Source organism: Peromyscus maniculatus, chromosome 2 (genome assembly GCF_049852395.1).
Source record: "Peromyscus maniculatus bairdii isolate BWxNUB_F1_BW_parent chromosome 2, HU_Pman_BW_mat_3.1, whole genome shotgun sequence".
In the NCBI taxonomy this organism is placed as follows: domain Eukaryota; kingdom Metazoa; phylum Chordata; class Mammalia; order Rodentia; family Cricetidae; genus Peromyscus; species Peromyscus maniculatus.
In genome coordinates, this window is record NC_134853.1 from 23,279,901 (window position 1) to 23,300,040 (window position 20,140).

At 37.4% G+C, this 20,140-nt stretch overlaps 1 protein-coding gene across 2 annotated transcripts in view; it reads left to right on the forward strand.

Annotated features, from left to right (window-relative positions):
- Positions 1-20,140, forward strand: part of Cnbd1 (cyclic nucleotide binding domain containing 1) — a 364,314-nt gene that overhangs the window by 223,090 nt on the left and 121,084 nt on the right. For both annotated transcript variants that reach the window (XM_016001789.3, XM_042270807.2), the window contains exons 6-8: positions 2,524-2,711; positions 12,881-13,021; positions 14,570-14,702. In XM_016001789.3, the coding sequence (XP_015857275.2) occupies positions 2,524-2,711; positions 12,881-13,021; positions 14,570-14,702 (462 nt within the window). The remainder of the gene's footprint in view (positions 1-2,523; positions 2,712-12,880; positions 13,022-14,569; positions 14,703-20,140) is intronic.

The window sequence follows — 20,140 nt, forward strand, 5'->3', positions numbered from 1 at the left end:
TACAAAACAAATTCACCCAAACAGAGTTAATATATAAAAGTTGCCAGGCAGTGGTGGCGCATGCCTTTAAACCCAGCACTCGGGAGGCAGAACCAGGTGGATCTCTGTGAGTTCGAGGCCAGCCTGGTCTACAGAGCGAGATCCATGATAGGCACCAAAGCTACATCTGAGAAGCCCTGTCTCAAAAAACCTGCATGTATGTATAATGTTACCATCACTGGGCAAAGCTTGAATGACAAGGAATGTTTTCTTGAGAAGATCAGTAAAGTTTCACTCATCCCCAAGGTGACCAATTTTATTTGGAGTGTGCTGCTTATGGTTACAGTTCCTAGTGTGACAGTCATGTCCTAATTATCACATGTACTCTGGCTGCTGATGTTCCGTGAATTGTAAGAGAGATTACTGTGAAATAGCTTTTATCACAATGATATGAATTGTTAAGGTAGAAATCCACACATAATCACATGGTATTTTCTTTTACAATGTCTGGCTTATTTAAATATACTGTTGCAAACCAAATAGCATTGCATTTGGATGTTACATTTCTGAGAGTTAGCTATAGCTTCTACTTTTATAAAATATCCTTCTTTAAATAGGTTTGCTAAAATCTGATGTCTTGGACATGGGCTATATTTCTGAAGACAATATAACTATGTATGTTGGTAACATAGGAACCAGTCATGCTTAGAGCCAAGGAAAACATCGGCAATATCCATACAGACACAGGTTCAATTTCTAAAATGGAGAATTAAAGGTCATTGTTCAAATAAATTGAGGACGTATTTGTGTTAAATCATAACAAGACACCAGAAAAAAATAACTTAGAAAGTGTCACAATTGTCTAACTGTCCTACCTTTCCATTTTAGTTTCAAGAAATTTGTAGTGGTTCCAATATCATATCCTGGTTCTTACCAACATGAAGAGTGGATGTTAATATTTGAAAAGAAAGTCTTCTAATATTTTACTAATAGATGGTATTGTGTGAACATGCATGTGAAGAGTATGTGGGACGTGGTATTTTTAACATTTCCTGATGGCATCTAATAAACTTACAGCTTTCTTAGTTAAGGAAAAGAAGACAATTTACACCGAGAAAGCAAGCATCAACTTTGCATTAGAATTCACAATGGACATATCTTTTTATGCTTTTAATGTGACCTAAGCAATGCCTGTTTAATTTGTCCAAAACCTGAACATAGATGTCTCTGTGTCTTCTGACTTACTTTACTTCTGTCGTCATCCTATACAATCAGTCACAAACAATCTAACTAATATAATTGTTTTTCTTCAGTCTCTTACCACACAGAATATGTACTACCCAGAAAATAATACATTTTAATCTTAGACGTCCATGCAAAACAAATGTCTGCTAAAAAAAAGCATTATCACCAAAAAAAAAAAAAAAAAAAAAAAAAAAGAAGCCGGGCGGTGGTGGCGCACGCCTTTAATCCCAGCACTCGGGAGGCAGAGCCAGGCGGATCTCTGTGAGTTCGAGGCCAGCCTGGGCTACCAAGTGAGTTCCAGGAAAGGCGCAAAGCTACACAAGAGAAACCCTGTCTCTAAAAAACCAAAAAAAAAAAAAAAAAAAAAAAAAGCATTATCATTACTCTCCAATGGCACTGAAAGGGTAATAATTGAGAGAACTAATAAGTTAGAGAAAAATGCAGAGAATATGAGCAATTGATGACTTTTGGAGTAGTATAAAGACATACAATTGCCTCTGAAAATCAGTTAGCAAAGTTCTGCTTACAGAAAGTGAATGAGCAATATATAGGATATTTCACAGCACCTTAATGATATTCTCCATTCATAAAGTGATGTAAGCATTTGTGAAATGGTGAAATATACAATCTACTTTTCATATCTTAAAGAATATGTTTTTAAGATCTCAAAGTGACTTTTAATTGTATTGGAATACTAACAGTGAAATACACTTGCCAGGACTGCAAGTGCACAATGGAGTGCAGGAATTAGGTAGGATGAGAGTTTGTGGAGACTTAATGTGGAGGAAGACAAGTACTGTAAAATTCAATTAGCTTCTGCAAACTATTTACTCAGTTTGTCCACTATCTGTGTAGAGCAAATGTTAATGAAATTACTAGTAGGTATGTCTTATATATAAAATAGGCAAATGGTGAATTTGGGGGAAGAGGATAAAGATTTAAGGTTTTCCTTACCTTAATTTTCTTATAGCAGCTTAAATCTATTAAAAATGACATGCTATCTTGTTCTCTTTTATATTAAAATCTAATGTTTTTTTATTAAAATCTAAAGCTATACGGCATTGTTTTAAAAGGGAGAAGTGATTATGTAATTGTATGTTATAAAAATAAAAATTACAAACTGAAAAAATAGAATAAATAAGACATTCAGTTGTTATTCTTGTCATTTGACTATGAATTCTTAAGTGTTGCACTGAGGGTATTGTGATACTGTAGGCTGTAAAGAATTTGCCAGAGGTACAGCAGGTATAATTGACATGTTAGTCAGATCTTTACCTATTTGGTTTCAATTTATTTCAGTGATTGGTGATGATGGACTTTATGTCATACTGAAGGGCCATGCTCGACCTCGTGTAAAGGTAATAAAAAGTCTGACTGAAGATGATGACTCAATCATCTCTTCAATATCCAGGGAAAGCCTTGCTTTTGACGCGGAATTAAAAGACTCTACGCGGGCTGAGCTATACCTGCCTTCACATGAGTTCCTGGTAAGAGATTTTAATTTTTATAAATGTAGAGCTAAACTATTACAGAATTTTTATCTCTTTGATTTCTAGATTCCAAAATCTTCAGGCACTTAATCTAGCCCAAATAATATATCCTTCAAATACAAATGATACTGATAATATTGAACTTAATATTTGACTGGGATTTTTGATGAAGGAAGCCTTCAGAAGCATATTGTACACTCGCAATGACTACATATTGCATTTTTTTGTTTTGTTTTTTTCCAGACAGGGTTTCTTTGTGTAGCTTTGCGCCTTTCCTGGAACTCACTTGGTAGCCCAGGCTGGCCTCAAACTCACAGAGATCTGCCTGCCTCTGCCTCCCGAGTGCTGGGATTAAAGGTGCGCCACCACTGCCTGGCTACATATTGCATTTTATACACAGATCAGATATAAGCAAGGCTGATTCACTGGAAGAGGAACTGTGTTTGCTTTGGATGAAGGAGCAGGAAGCAATGACTTGGGGAGTGGTAGATGTAGCATGAATCTGAAAAGGTCTTTTTAATAAAAACAAACCCGGAGCCAGGTATTGGGGTTAAAGCTGGAAGATCAGAGAAGTAGAACAAATCACAGCTACCTCACTTTGCCAATTCCTCAGCTGATCTTGTTTCCTCAAACTGGAAAACCTCTATGTCCTCATCCGAATGGATCTCAGCTGAACTGCTGCTAAAAGCTAAAATCTTAAAAAGGCTCTAGTTCCTGGTCCTCACACCTTATATACCTTTCTGCTTTCTGCCATCTCTTCCTATGATTAAAGGTGTGAGTCACCATGCCTGGAAGTTTCCAGTATAGCTTTGAACTCACAGAGATCTGGATGGATCTGTGCCTCCAGAAGGCTAGGATCAAAGGTGTGTGCTACTACTGCCTAAACCTATGTTTAATATAGTGGCTGTTTTGTTCTCTGACCCCCAGATAAATTTATTAGGGTGCACAATATATTGGGGGACACAATATTACCACAGGTAGAGAAGATTAGTAAACCTGTGCCTTTAAAATCAAAGACAAAAATGTATTTTTACTATGTTTTTCTTAATAGCAGTGCTAAAGGAATCATGGAGTTGAATGCATTATAATAATTAAAACATTATTATCATTTTTTATAGAAAATAATGACTATTACCATAAAAATACAAGTTCATTAGCTTTTGAATTTGTGTAGACTCCTATGGGGGCTAGATTAGTGCTTTTTCTTTTTCTTAAAATATTTTTTGATTTTTTTTAAAAAGACCTCATTTCCTCTATTCCCTCTCCTTTCTACAATCCTTCCACATCCCCATCCTCTCTTCTCCCTTTCGAGTTTATGGCCTCTTTTTCTTTAATTATTGCATTAAAGACATATTAAAAGAAGACTCACCCAAACGTGGAGAGCATCATTCCATGAGCTTGATTTCAGACTGAATAAAGGTGACATGCAGCCCAGCTTTCATCTCTTTCTGCCTCCTAACAGTGAATGTGACCACGTGCCTAGCACTCCTGCCCTGGCACACACCTGTACCTCTTGATATTAAACCAATATAAACCTTTCCTTCCTCACACTGCCTTTGTTGGGCATTTTGTCACGGTGAGAAGGACAGACATAGTTGTGTTTCCAGAGGTCTCTAGCCTCCTTTGTTGAATTTGTCTCCAGACATATTTTTGAGACTGATGTGAATAGAAGTTTGCACATGGTACCTTCCTCTGTATTTGTTGTTGGTCTATAGAAAGCCTTCAGATTTTTTTAAGCCTTCTGATTTTTGTAAGTCGATCTTACATCCTGATGGTTTGCGGAACTCATTAAAAATTTCTATAAGTTTTCTGGTGGAATTTTTGAGCACTTTTATAAAAACATATAGTCTGGAAGCAGGAGTATTTTGACTTCTTTTTTGATTTGTATCTCTTTAATTTCCTTCTCTTGCCTCATTGCTCCAGCTAGTGCTATGAGCACTAAACTGAACAGGAGTCTGGGTAGTGGACAGCCCTCTCACAGTCCTGCTTTTAATGGGATGCTTTTCCCCTTTAGGTTGTGTTGGCTATGGCAGTAGTAACTTCTCCACGAAGACGAAGATCTGAGATCTCTCTAGCCCTGGGGAGTTAGCTAGGTTTCCAGTACCAGGAGTAAATTCCTTGCTGTTGAGGCCTAAAGCCCAAATAGATAACCTAACTGCAGTGCAGAGTCTTAAGTTGCCCAGATTCCTATAGTCCACAAGAAACAGGACTACAGATTTGGTCTCAGATCACTCAATACCCATTCTTTCCCCTTTAACATGTGCTTTCTTCCTCTATAGAAGTTTTTAAAGATATATTCTAGGGGCTTATGGGATGGCCCAGTGGTTAAGAGTGCTCACTGCTACTGCAGGGGAATAGAGTTCATTTCTCAAGACCCACATCTAATAGCTCACAACCCATGTAACTCCAGCTCAAAGGATATATAATTCCCTCTACTGGCATCCACAGATACCTGCACACACAGAGAGATACACATAAGACATAGATTTATTAAAAATAACTGCCTTATTATTAAACTTCTTACATGGACATGTCTCATACAGAATACCATGACTTCGTGTTTACCATTATCCAAACTCATGCTTGAAACTGTAGACACATCTGCCATTCTGACTGCACTCAAAGTCAGGTAGTAAAATCTTTTCTGTGCCAATACAGCAGAAAACTGTCTTTACACTGGTCAGTGAAGTATTACCAAAAAAAAAGGCATTTTATTTTGACTTCCAGTAAAATTCAATAAACTCAATAGGTAAATGAAATTCATCCGAGCTACCCCAATACCACTGTGAGATTACTGTGGTCTAGGAGCAGAGGAATAACCAGTGTGAAGATGGCCTAACTGCAAGTAGAGGAAGCTGGGAAGCAGCCTGAAACACCACGTCAGTCCGCATGTGGAAGCTGCTGCTACTCAGACTGCTTGATGTCATGCTACAGTTTGGTTTTATCCTCTATCTTATGAACTTGCAAAGAATAAATGGAGACAACTTGTGAAGATCTAAGAATCCAAGGGGCTATCTGTGGTCAGGGAAATGGGATAAAAAAAACTGAGAAAGGGCCACTGATAATAAGAGGTAGAAGACATAGGAAATAATTTCTCTGAATAATAAAAATTTACTGAATATTTAAAATTTTTATGTAAGTTAATGACTCACTAAAATTATCCCTGTGTATAAAAGTAGAGCTGAATATTAAATGGTGATCAGAGTACAATAAAAATAAAAAGAATAAAGAGTAAAACAATGAAAACTAAAAACTGAAACCTTAATCATTTAAATTATTATAATTTGTTCTTGTAATAAGCTGTCTAGTTTTGAACACTTAAAAGTGTTTTTTTATTTAAAATTTTCACACTAATTTTCAAAAATTCTGAAAACATAAGTTTTAAAAGAATAATGAGTACTAAAAAGAATAGTGATTGGTTCAGTTTTCATCATAAATACTCGTATCCTTGTCCCTTTCTTACTTGACTCATCACATATAGGGAGCAAATGGTGCCCGTTGCCATTGCCTTGATTTTCAATGAATCAATCTTTTCTTTCCTTCTTGGAATCAGACATTTTGATTAACACAATTTTTTTTTCTTTCTGTGTTCAAAGATCAGTAATATAAAAAGATAAAGAAGAGTTATTTTGTTTGGTTCTGTACAGCACTTTTACCCACTAATATAAATCTTTCAGATTTCTCTTGAGATTCTTGACGGCTTCTGCAAACTACTGTAGCCAATGCTTTGAAGTTGGCTTTATGTTTTACTGTGGGGTCCTCCAGCAGATTGCCTCTTCATACTGTCAGGTTTTCCTCTACACTTACTTGATTCTTCCCAGTTGTTCATTAAAGAACAACTGCAATGTTTTATTCAAGTACCCTCTGACATTCCAATTCACCTCTGAGCTATTTTCAATTGTGGTGCATTTTGATTAGTTTTTCTCACATTAGAAACATTTGGAATTCAATTCCCAGTTATTAGAGGTATATACAGATTTATCGAAACAATTGTACATAGATAAACTGGAAGTACATGTTGTGTGTTTCTGTCCTGTGATGACCAAGCATCATTTCTTCACCTATGGAAATAGGCTAGATCATGAAATGTGCCTCTCTATATCAGGAGTGTTCCTCGTAGGTCAGACACAGTATCATAGGCTTTGAGAGACCAAAACACAAGTACCATGAAGAAGATATTGATGCTTTGTCCTGACTTGTTGATGGCAGAAAAATCCAATGTGCTTATCCGTAGTCCACTAAGTATATTTTGTTCCTACAAGATTCCTAATTGAGCACAATATAAATGACAATTACGTTTTATTGTAAAATTTTAGTAAGAGTATAATATTCAAAGCATATGATTGAGTGTTAGGATTGGTTCCCATATACAAGCATTCTTTCTTTTCTTTGACAACTCACAGCCTTGCACATGCCAGACACTTCACCACTAAGCTACATCTGTAGCCTTTAAAACAATTATTTTGAGGGACAATATAATTACTGTATGTTAGCCTGGAACTTAAGCACCTTTTGCCTTAAACAGACCAAGCTACACAACTGTCTCACTTATGCAGAAGGCCTAGTCCAGTCCCATGCAGGCTCCACAGCTGTTGTTCATGAGTTCCCACTACCTTGGTTTGTTTGTTTCTGTAGGTTTCCCCATCATGATCTTGATGCCCTTTGCTCATAGAAACCCTCTTCTCTCTTCACTGGTCTCCCGGAGCTTGGCCTGGCTGTGGGACACTTTGATGCAGGGGGAGGGGTATGTACCTGCCTCAATTGAATGTGCCAGGCTTTGCTGACTCCCCATGGGAGGCCTTATCTTTTTTGAAGAGGGGATGGAGAGTGGGTTGTGGTAGGAAGGATGGGGTGGGGAGAGCTGGAGGAAGGATGAAAGGGGGATGTGTGGTTGATATGTAAAATGCATAAAAACTTTCTTCATTAAAAAATACCTTTTCTGCATCCAGATTCCTCAGTACTTGGATGGGGTTTCTGGCACAACTATTAGGGTGTTTGGCCATCCCATCACCAGAGTAGTTCAGTCCCGGCTGTCTCTCAGCCCTTGCCAGCAGTCTTTTGTGGGGTTATCTTTGTGAATTTCTGTGGGCCTCTTTAGCACTTTGTTTCTTTCTTTTCTCATGTGGTCTTCATTTACCATGGTCTCCTATTCCTTGTTCTCCCTTTCTGTTCTTGATCCAGGTGGGATCTCCTGCTCTCTTTCCCTCGACCCTCGCCCTTCATTGCTCCCACTCATGTCCAGTCTGTTCATGTAGATCTCATCCATTTCTCTGTCATTGGGTGATCCCCGTGTCTTTCTTGGGGTCCTGTTTTCCAGGTAGCCTCACTGGTGATGTGAGTTGCAATCCAGTCATCCTTGTTCCACATCTAGTATCCTCCTATGAGTGAGTACATACCATATTTATCCTTCTGAGTCTGGGTTACCTCACTCAGGATGATTTTTTCTAGATCCATCCATTTGTCTGCAAACCTCATAATGTCATTGTTTTTCTCTGCTGAATTGTATTCCATTGTGTATATGTGCCACAATTTATTTATCCATTCATCAGTTGAAGGGCATCTAGGTTGTTTCCAGGTTTTGGCTATTACAAGCAATGCTGAGCACTGGGAGTCTAATTAGCGAGAAAGAGGAGGTTTTATATGAGCAAGAATTGTTGAAACCAAGGTTGGATGAGGCACAGGGACAAATAGCCAAATGAATGGAAACACATGAACTATGAACCAAAGGCTGAGGGGCCCCCAACTGGATCAGGCCCTCTGAATAGGTGAGACAGTTGATTGGCTTGATCTGTTTGGGAGGCATCTAGGCAGTGGTACCAGGTCCTGGGCTCGCTGCATGAGATAGCTGTTTGAAACCTGGGACTTATACAGGGATGCTTGGCTCAATCTGGGAGGAGGGGACTGGACCTGCCTAGACTGAGTCTATTAGGTCGATCTCAGTCCTTGGGGGTGGCCTTGATCTGGAGGTGGTGGGAATGGGGGGTTTGCAGGGGGGAAGGGGAGGGGGGCAGGAAGGGGGAGAACAAGGGAATCTGTGGCTGTTATGTACAACTGAATAGTATTGCAAAATATATATATATATATATATATATAATAAAAAAAAGAGTACCTTTTACCTCGAGTTTTAGGAGAAGCTGGGATTAGAGAGTATGATGCTATGTGTATTTTTAGAAGCATTTAAAATTGCTTGTTTTTTGTTTTCTCACTTCTGGTCAGTTGTATATTCTAATGTGACTGGACTAAGGAAGTTGGTAACTGGCAAAGCATTATTTCTGGGTGTGGTGTACTGCCAGGTGTGTTGTGCCTCTGGGTTGTTTCAGGAAGAGATAAAGTATATGAATTAGAAGATTGAGAGATAAGAACCACCCTTATCAATGTGAATGGGCAACATTTTGTCCATTGAAAACCTGAGCAGAACATAAGAGTGGAGAACGGTGAATTGGTTCTTTGTTGAGTTGAAGCATGCAGATTCTGGTGCCCTTGGTCATTTATTATGCTATATATTGACACATAGTGTCTATGTGTTGTACATAGACTTACCATATTTATATGTTTATGCTATGTGCAGCTATTTTATTAATACTGATCATAATTTTTTCCTATGAGAAAAGTTTTGATTTTTTCTTTTTATTTTTTTTTCTAATCCTGACTGATATAACTTGACTAGGATCCCTGATCAAAAGTAGGCATATGAACTTTTAGCTTAGTTCTGCTTACCACGGTAGTATAAAAAGTAAATAAATGCTTGAAAGTCGATCTTTTCTGAATAAATGATTATCTTCTGGCCTTTTCTTTATGTTAAGTTTTAGAAACATTTACACATCTGTATATGTTTGGTTTCAACATGAATAACAGTAGACTCTGCCTTGGATGACAAGGCAGTGGTGGGTCTGGCTGGGTGTTTAAGTGACATTTTCAGATTCCTGCTGTGATCTGAGGGACTGACAAAAGTCATTATAGAAAATAGGGGAGTGGGCTCTGGAGTCAGTTCTGAGGATGAGAAGAGACTTCCCAGGTCCTAGTGCAACTCTTCATAGTTTGTAGGATATCACTTGGCAGAATAATTTTCTTAGACTCAAAATATAAAGATTCTCAAATATCTCCATGTCCCTTTCCTCTGAGTTATATCAGAAAGAATTTTAAAGATGTTAGAAACATTCCATATTAATCTGTAGCAGGATTCTTAAAAGTTCTTATTAATAAAATCAAACCCGAGGCGAGTTATTGGGGTCCATGCTGGTAGATCAGAGAGACAGAACAAGCTACAGCTATCTCACCTCGACGGATCCTCAGCTGGTCTTGTCTCCTCAGACTGGAGGCCTCTGAGTCCTCATCCGGAATGGGTCTCAGCTGAATTACTGCTCAAAAGCCTGAATGCTTAACCAGCCAAAATCTTAACCAGCCAAATGCCTCTAGTTTCTGGTCCTCATGCCTTATATACATTTATGCTTTCTACCATCACTCCCTAGGATTAAAGCCTTGCTTCCTGGGATTAAAGGCGTGAGTCACCATGCCTGGCTGTTTCCAATGTGGCCTTGAACTCACAGAGATCCAGAGGGATTTCTATCTCTGGAATGCTAGGATTAAAGGTGTGAGTGTCACCATTTCCTAGCCTTTGTATCTAGTGGCTGTCTGTTCTCTGACCCCAGATAAATTTATTAGAGTACACAATATTTTGCGGAACACAATACCACCACATTAATCATTTAAATTTTTAGTACTCAACAATGTGATTTACATTTACCAACATAGTATTCAAATTCCTTGCATTATTTCTCCTTAGGTAGTGTATTTTTCTGGCTGAAATTTATCATATAGTCATTTGTTCAACATAATATATGGAACCTGCATCTTGTTTGTTTTTCTCTAACTCTACCTTTCCATTTTATGTAAATATAAATTCCAGGTTGGAAGTTATTCTACCCGAGCTCTTTGAAGATGGCCATATTTACAGAACAAAGTAGAAATATTATAAAAATGAAAAATTTAAAACCAATTCAATAATATAATTACAAATGCAAAAGGTACTGAAAGCTTTACAGTTTCACCATTAGCATCAAGGGCCCGACCGATGCTATTGGATAATTAATCAAGAAAGAAAGCTTCATAATTTTTTATAAGTCAGGGAAATTCTTATATAATGGCTTGCTAAGTAATTTAGGCTAACAGGATCATAACAAAATGTCAAGGAACATAAGGGATAAAATGTCTGCTTGAAATTCTCCATAAGTAACAGATTTGTAAGGAGGCAACCAGAAGAGCACAACAATTAGGGTTTGTCCCTCAACTCAGAGCACGAGTGCTGAGCTCAGACCCAGCTCACTCTTTATGGATTCCTTTATCTGAAAGGCTTAACTTGGCAATTACTGTTGCTTACAGATGATGTTTCCCACACTCTTTGGGTTCTTCTGGAGTTTTTGTCTGATAAGTGCTTCATATTGTCTGTCCATCTTCGAATCTGTTCAATGCCCTTATTTCTATTCCTCCCATATTTATACATTTTACATACTAATTGAATGTTGTGTATGAATTCAATTTGATTTGCTTCATTCTATAAATAATATATCTTTTCAGTACATTTTATTTATAGTTTTAATTTAGTTAGTTTTCCTTCCAAAATATTTTTTGTTCTTTTTTATTTCATGCGTTGTTTTTATGTCTAAATGATTCAATGAGAATAGGTTCTTTGTTTTTTAAAAACATTCATAGTTGATTTTTCTTCCTTTGTGTTCACTTATGTTTATCATTTTCAATCTTGTTAATTAATCACCCAAAAGCTACTTGCTTCCATTAGGATTTTCTTCCCTCCTAAACTTATGCATGAATTTAAACATTTTATCTTCTTTGGCTATTACTAGAATTTGCATTAACTAGTTAATTGTGGGTCTTGTGCTATGTGAAAACGGGAATGCTCACACATTCAAGTACAGAGCAAGATTGTTCATTTTCTGAAAATTGTGCCAAGTTTCACAGCTAAAAGGCAACTTTCTGTTTCTTTCATGGATTAGTGGATGCAGCTTTTCTTGTCTGCATTTAACATGCCCAGTGTTCATCAGAGTTCCCATGCTTTAGGATGAAGTCCAGGCCCTCACCTTACATGGTAATGAATCTTATGTTCCGTCCTACATTCTAACAAGCTCCAGAACTCAGTCTCTCATGACCTTATTCCAGTTAAGTAGCACTGTGGACCACTTTGGCCTCAGAAGTGATTCTCTGGTTTAAATATCCTCTTTTTTTTGGGGGGGGGGCATTTACTATGGCAATCTCGATTTATTTCATAAAGAAGAAAAAAGATCAGCCGTTTTTATGTATTTAAAATGCAATAGTGACTATCCCCACAAATAGTATCTTGAATAGCCATATTGGTTTGATGTTTTAAAGAAGTCTATATTCTCATGAAAATATGCCACTTTTCATTTATATTCTCTATAGTTTTTCCTAGGGTACTCCATGTGACTATGAATTATCTCTTTTTACCATGGTTACTTATCTATTCTAGTGATAGCATTCTCTTTAATATTTATCTGTCACATATTAAATTAGATAACCCTACATGTATGCACATATATGAATGATTTATCCATGACATAACACTGTATTCATTTCATTTGTCACTACCAACATACAAGGCTATTAATAAAGGAGCGGTATAATAAGTATTTGCGCCGGGCGGTGGTGGCGCACGCCTTTAATCCCAGCACTCGGGAGGCAGAGGCAGGCGGATCTTTGTGAGTTCGAGGCCAGCCTGGGCTACCAAGTGAGTTCCAGGAAAGGCGCAAAGCTACACAGAGAAACCCTGTCTCAAAAAAAACCAAAAAAAAAAAAAATAAGTATTTGCATCCTTCTTTCATCAAATAATTATTTAATTCTGACTCTATGACAAATATTTTATGATTCTTGAAAGGAATGAGTGAATAAAACAAAGCAAAATCTTTTTTCATGGTATTTTCTTGATGTTGCCAAAGAGGAGAAAATGTGTTGAGAACAAGGCGTGCTTGGAGACACATGAACCATCCCTGTAAAGCTGGGGGACGCTTCTTCCAGACCAGTGGGGCTATGAATGCATGAATGAACCTAGATGCTTTATATGTTTCTCACTGGTGTCTATGTGCATAGGTGTCAATGAGCAATAATGATGTCTGCCTGCCTCTTGATACTTTTCACAGCTGAGGAAGTGGGATACTTTCGGCTCACTGGAAGTTGCTGAGGCTGAGGCGGAAACGGATGAAACTCTGAATTCAATTGTGACAGAAGATGACTGTGAAATCCTTAAAATTTCTGCAAAGGAGTATGAGAAGTTAAAATTGGTATGGCGTGCATGTCTATTTTACTTTTGAAATTTGACTTGACTATAGAGACCATAAATTATGATTTATTTGGTGAACAGCACTTCATCAGCTTCTTTCAGTAGCTGGTGTGAAAGCCAGGGTCTCCATGGGTGTGCACTATGAGTACTTTTCTTGCTTTTTATGAATTTCAAATTCATTCATTTACTCATTCAGCAAATAGGTATTTTGTGTGTCAACACTATGCTGTTTGCTGGGGACTCAAAATGATCAGAGAGGTCACGTTACTATTGCTTTCAAGATCTCAACAGTCAGCACTAATTTTCCTTCAGTATCTGTGCTAGTCACTTTCAGTCAACTTGACCCAGACCTAGACACACCTTGGAAGAGGAGATCTTAGTTGAGGAATCACCTCCATCAGATGGAATCATGGGCATATCTGCGGAGCATTTTATTGATTGCTAATTAATGTGGAGGGCCCCCCTCACTGGTGGTCCAATTCTTGGACAGTGGGCCTGTGCAATATAAGAAAGGTAGCTGAATAAGCTGAGAGAGCAAGCCAGTAGGCAGCATTTTTCCATGGTCTTTTCTTCTGTTCCTGTTTCCAGGTTCCTGCCTTGAGCTTCTCTAGATTATGGGCTGTAACTTGTAAGCTGAAATAAATGCTCTCTTCCTCAGATTGCTTTGGGTTATTTTTGTTTATCAAAACAACAGAGAAACAAAGTAGGCCAGAATGTTTGACACTCTATTTCAGAGTCACTCAACTTGCAAAATCAGTACTGAATGAAAAGGCCTTTAAACTTAATTCTGAGCATTCAGCTCTGCTGTTTAAGACAATTTATTTACACAAATTAATTTTTTTCCCAGTCTAAACCTATAATGTCCCCTCCTTCTTTTCGAAGGTAGAGGCTTACCTAAGTGATGGGATTGGTTGGTCCCCAGAGTCTTCCTTACAGGTTACAATGCAGTCCAGATCGTGCATGGTATATGCAGGTCCAGTGCATGCTGGGAGGAGATGAAGATACCTCTTTCTTCTTGCTTAAGCTCTCAAAGAGTAAGAAATTTCTTTATATGTGGTGACCTCATAAACAGGTGACTTTCTCAGAATTCAACATTTTTCCAAATACTGGATATCAATGTGTGAATTTTTGAGTGATTCGCTTAAAAATATTTTCTTGTTTTGTTATTTTCCCTCATCAGAATCAATTATAAGACTATCTCTTTCTCTCTGTCCACCTCTATATATGCACACATGCACAAACACACACACACATAAATATATATAGTGAGAGTCATCTATAACAGCTTTAAAATATGTAAAAATTGATAGAAATGTAAAGTATTATGGAATAAAGTGAGACTATTGGTAAACACATCTGAAAATTAAAATGTTGGTTTAGCTATTGGCCATAGTGATAGCCAAAAGCTATTCAAATTTATCTTATATTGAGTAATAGACATATGATTGTTACTTTTCTTTTTCTACCATTTACCATTTTTCTATTTGGTAGTTTTTGTTAATTTTTGAATTATCTCATTTTGAAATCTGTTAATGGGATTCTTTTTCAGGAAAAAATAAGACATGAAAATGTGAAAAAGTTGAAATTAATCCGCAAGTGTCCTTTTTATGAAAACTGGCCTACTTTATCTGTATATGATCTAGCTTCACTTAGTAAATGGAAAGTTTTTCCTCCAGGTCATGGTAAGTTTAATTCAATTTTAGACTAGTTTCTTCACATAAAATTATATTATTGGGATTTGTAATTCTTTAGAATTTTAATATTTTAAATATTATTTCTTCATATAGACATTCTCTTATTTAACAAATTATTACCTATCGATTGGATATTTAAATTAATTCCATTTTTAGTTAACAAAAACATGCTTTGCTTCAAGAGCAGCTTCACTACAACCCTGCATTCCACATCCCTCCACATGTCCAATTCTCCACTCTCCTGTTGTGGCACACTGAGAGTCACAGGAAGGGCCAAACTACAAAGAATGAAGGCAGGGAATCTCTGTGGTCAGTGTTTTCTCACTCTTTTGTTTGGGTAAGTTCTTTTTTTTTCCTTGTTAAGAAATTTTCTATTCCTTTTACGCATCAACCACCGATTCCCCTCTCCTCCCTTTTCCCACCCCCCAGCCTTCCCCCTACAACCCATCCCCCATTCCCACCTCCTCCCAGGCAAGGCCTTCCATGAGGAGTCAAGACAGCCTGGTACATTCAGTTGAGGCAGGTCCAAGCCCCTCCCTCTGCATCAAGGCTATGCAGTGTCCCACCATAGGTACTGGGCTCCAAAAAGCCCGATCATGCACCAGGGACGGATCCTGATCCCACTGCCTGGGGGGCCCCCTAAACATAGTTCAAGCTAAACAACTGTCTTACTTATGCAGAGGGCCTAGTCCAGTCCCATGGGTGCTCCACAGCTGTTGGTCCACAGTTCATGAGTTCCCACTAGTTTGGCCTGGCTGTCTCTATACATTTCCTCATCATGATTTTTTTTTTGTTGTTGTTGTTGTTTTGTTTTTGTTTTATGTTTTTCAAGATAGGGTTTCTCTGTGTAGTTTTGGTTCCTGTCCTGGATCTTGTTCTGTAGACGAGGCTGGCCTAGAACTCACAGAGATCCCCCTGGCTCTGCCTCCCAAGTGCTGGGATTAAAGGCGTGCGCCACCACCACCTGGCACCCATCATGTTCTAAATGCCCCCTGCTTATAGAATCCCTCCTCTCATCGACTGGACCCCTGGAGCTTGGCCTGGCACCTGGCTGTGGATCTTTGCATCTGCTTCCATCAGTTACTGGATGGAGGCTCTATGACAGTTAGGGTATTCACCAATCTGATTACTGGAATAGGTCAGTTCAGGCACCCTCTCCACTATTGCTAGTAGTCCATAATCCTTGTGGGTTCCTGGGAACTTCTCTAGCACCCTGTTTCTCCCTATTCCCATGATGTCTCCATCTGTCATGGTATCTCTTTCCTTTCTCTCCCACTCTATCCCTGTTCCAGCTCAAACATCCCATTCCCTTATGTTCTCATCCCCTATCCCCTATCCTCCATTGCTCCCCCCAAATCATGTTTGCTCATGTAGATCTCATCTATTTCTCCTTCGCAGGGCAATCTATGTGTCCCTTTTAGGGTTCTCCTTGTTAGCTAGCTTCTCTGGAGCTGTGGGTTGTAGTCTGGTTATCTTTGGCTTTACACCTAATGGGAGTGCAAACTTGTTTGGGTAAGTTCTTAATCAGCAAGTTTTCAATCAACAGCTGTATTATATGTCATCAGTGAAAAAGTAACAATTATAAGTCAACTATTGCTTACAAAAGCTTTTGAAAAGGAAGCATTTCTGATTCAGTTTTTACAACTTTTGGAATATTTCATATAAATGCAGAGGTATTTTTGGGGTGGATAGGAACTCTAAATGTGAAATTCACTTACACTCCACACTTATCTCTAGCACATTGGCTGTAATTTGCACACTATCTTTTATACACCTCTAGTCTGACTGTGATCTGTCACAGGAGGTCAGATGTTTAGCTTTCTGCATATGACATTATGTTGGGCTTAAAACGTTTATAATGTTGGAGATTTTGTATTTGCAATTTGTAAAGTAGACAGAGTCTCAATAAGAGAAACAGCAAGGAAAAGCCTCTGTTTTGAATAGGCAGTCTGGAGTGCATGCATGGACTTCCCGGAGCGGTGTGTGTGTGTGTGTGTGTGTATGTATGTGTGTGTTCACAAGAAATCATAGACAGAACTGAGTCCTCTTACATCTCATGAGAGCCAAGTCAACAAGGGAGGACAATGGAGGAAGACCTGTGAAAGTGTAAGTGAGTTTTCTGATTTTTGTAAGGAACTGTTTTGTCTTACCAGAGACAGACATGAGCATCAGAATGAGCAGTGAGACCTGACATTTCTCTCCTCTCAAACACTTGTAGAACAAATACCCAGACCATTATATTAGAAGAAACTTTTCAAGATAATACTGCTACCCAAAGTCCACCTAGCTGCGATGGCCATGAGGCTACTTTCAAATTAGGCTGAGATTAAAGCTCCCACAAGTTTGATTTAGTTATAAATTTTAGACATGCCTAAGATATCCTTGGGAGGAATCACTAGTTAGCAGGAAACTGAATTTCAGTTTAGTATAGTACAGAATGTACCTGGTGGTATACTGCAGGAAAAAGTATCATGAGAACCAAGTTTAGACTTCAAAGCATAGAAGCACTCTAATAAATCACCCAGATTTGATGAATCTCCTTTCAGTGTTCTTATTTATAATATCACTTCTAAAAACACTTCTTTAAACTGTGCTGCATGTATATTAAATACGTCTTGCATATGAAAATGATGAATATTAATAATATTGACAATATCATCAATAATATTAATATTGGTAATATCGAATATTATAGCAGTATTAATAGTGATGATATCAATACTATCAAAATTATTAATATTAATATTAATTGTATTAATAATATATAAAGACTAGCAAGTCTTAAACACTAGACCACCAGCCAGGGAGAGATTAATAATATTGAGTTGTACATGAAGCATTTTACTAACAATGTATGAAAAAAAGGTTTTATTCAAATGTATATGTCAGAATCATGTAGTAAACTAACTTATAAAAATATGAGTTTAGCTTTTCTAAATTCAGTATAGTTATTACAGAGAAATACTTGATAAATGCAGATATTTTGAGTTTATCATGGATTTACTACTTTGTATCACATGTGTCAAGTATTGGCCATAAACTTGCTTTCAATGGCTAGTATATATCAAAGTAATATCTCAGTCTATTATTCTAGTAACAATATGCATGATACAAATGCTGAAAAGAAACCACACTTTAGCTATTTAAAATATGAACAAAATAATCTGGAATGTGGAGAGGAGTATGATTCTATGACTTTAACACATCTAGTTACTATTAATAATAATTCTCAAACTAAAACATGGATCTAAAAATACTTAAATTTCATGTTAGAGAATGAAAATGTACTAGACAAAACACTTCAAAGACTTGGGTGTCTTGAAAAGTAATAATATTTGTTAAACTATCTACTGTGTTGAACACTTTGTCATTATACTGAAAATAACATTTCCATTCATTTAGTAAGTGTGTATGAGTTAGAGGGTAAATTTACATGGGTTTAGAGGAGATTTATCTCCCTTAGATAAGAAAGACAAATCTTCCTGTAAATACCCCTTTAGTACAAACATACTATGGTTCTTATAAATAAACTGATCTAGGTTAGGAATATATTCCATCAAAGTAATCCCATTTTTTATAGTAATGAACAATATATCAAATGAAAGCACCAGATATGATACTTCTTGACTTACAACTTATGCTGGATTACTATCAGAAAACAAAGATATAGCTGAAATTAAACTTCCTTCTTCTGAGTTTAAAATTAGAAGTGAATGATTTCCAAAGCATACAGAGTATGTTTTGATTTTATTTTAAGGATGTTTATTAGATAATATTTCACAGAGATTTAGTTAATTTTTCAAAAGCTGATAAACTTTAGGACTTATCATTGGCAGTTTTTGGCTCTAAGTTCTTTTTTAGCTCCTCATAACTTCCTGCATGCAGGTTTCACACATGAAGGGGCCTGATGATTATGCTCTCTAGGGTTGCTTGTAATTTTGCCCTGTGTTGTTCTTTTTCAAAATGTGACTCATAACTAGTTTATCTTACTAGCCAAGCTGTTCCAATATATATCATATACATATATAAGTATACTAAATTAACTTGACAAACAATGTTTATTATCTTGCTTCTTTTGGCAGGTAATCTTCATTTTTTTTTCTCCAATAGAACTTGGCATAAACATAACTTGAGAAACTGAAAAAAACTGTAACTATCAGTTTACTTCTAAATGACAAAATATATGAAAGTAATAACAGCAGTAAAATTAAATAACACCTAGTCACCAACAGCCACATGTTTCAGCCATCAGATACATGTTTTAATGCTCTGTCTAGAGAGCAGGTGCAGTACTAGCTTCTGAAATACAGTCAAGTTTCTGCATTAGTGCCTTATACATCACCTAGTCCTATAGATCATCAAAGAAGTGATCAAAGATCTTGGTCCTCAGAATCCATATTCATATCTCAAGGAACCCTTGATGTGGGGCCTTTGATTGTTTCAATTTTTTGAGAATTTTATTTATATATGCAATTATGTTGATCTTATCCACTTTCACTCTGACTGCCTTTTTCCAACTCCTCTGCTACCTTCCTGTGTCCATGTCCTTCATCCAACTTCATGTCTTCTTTTTATGTTGCTTAACCCACTGGGTAAATTAGTTCTGCCCTTCTATGCAGGTATGTAGGCCTTCCAGTGGAGCATAGATAACCTCCCCAAGAAAACTATCCCTCTCTCTTTCAATGCACTCAGCTTTCACATACTTTCTGCCTTCCTTTCAATGATGTTCCCTATACCTTGAGGGGATGAAGTGTGATTTGGAAGTCCCATTTAAGGCTAAGGACTCTTTGGTCACTTATTCTTTACACTTTTCCAGCCATGATTCTTAGTAATAACCTCTATCTGCTGGAAAAGAGAAGCTTCTTTGATTAGGGTGAGAGGAGCACTAATCTATGGGTACATGGCAGGCTTCTTGCTATCTGTTCTTATATCTTAAATTAACCCATTTCCATAAATATATACCTTGCCATGTGGCTTGTGGCTTACTGGTGTCTTACATCATGCTTCTCCTCATGGTGGCTGTCCTCGTCTCTCTTACTCCGCCTTCCTGTTCCCCTAATTCTCCTCTCTGCTATTCCTGCCCATACTTCCTGCTGGCTACTCACCAATCAGCATTTTATTTATCAATCAATCATAGCAACATATATTTACAGCATACAGGACATCCCACAGCAAATAAGGATGCTCCAGGCAGCTGTTTTGGTGTTGAACAGACTCCGGGAGGTGGATTCTTTAGATTATTCAAGAATTTTGTTTGTCTAAAAATTTTTTTGTGTGACATTCCTGGTCTCCTCCTCTATCTCTAGACCTGCTCCTTCTAAGAGTTGTTTCCTATACTTCAATCTGTTCCCATCTACAGGTATGGGCTTTTGCCATAAGACTCTGAAAATGATGAATTTTTCTTATCAGCAGGCAAAATATGCCAA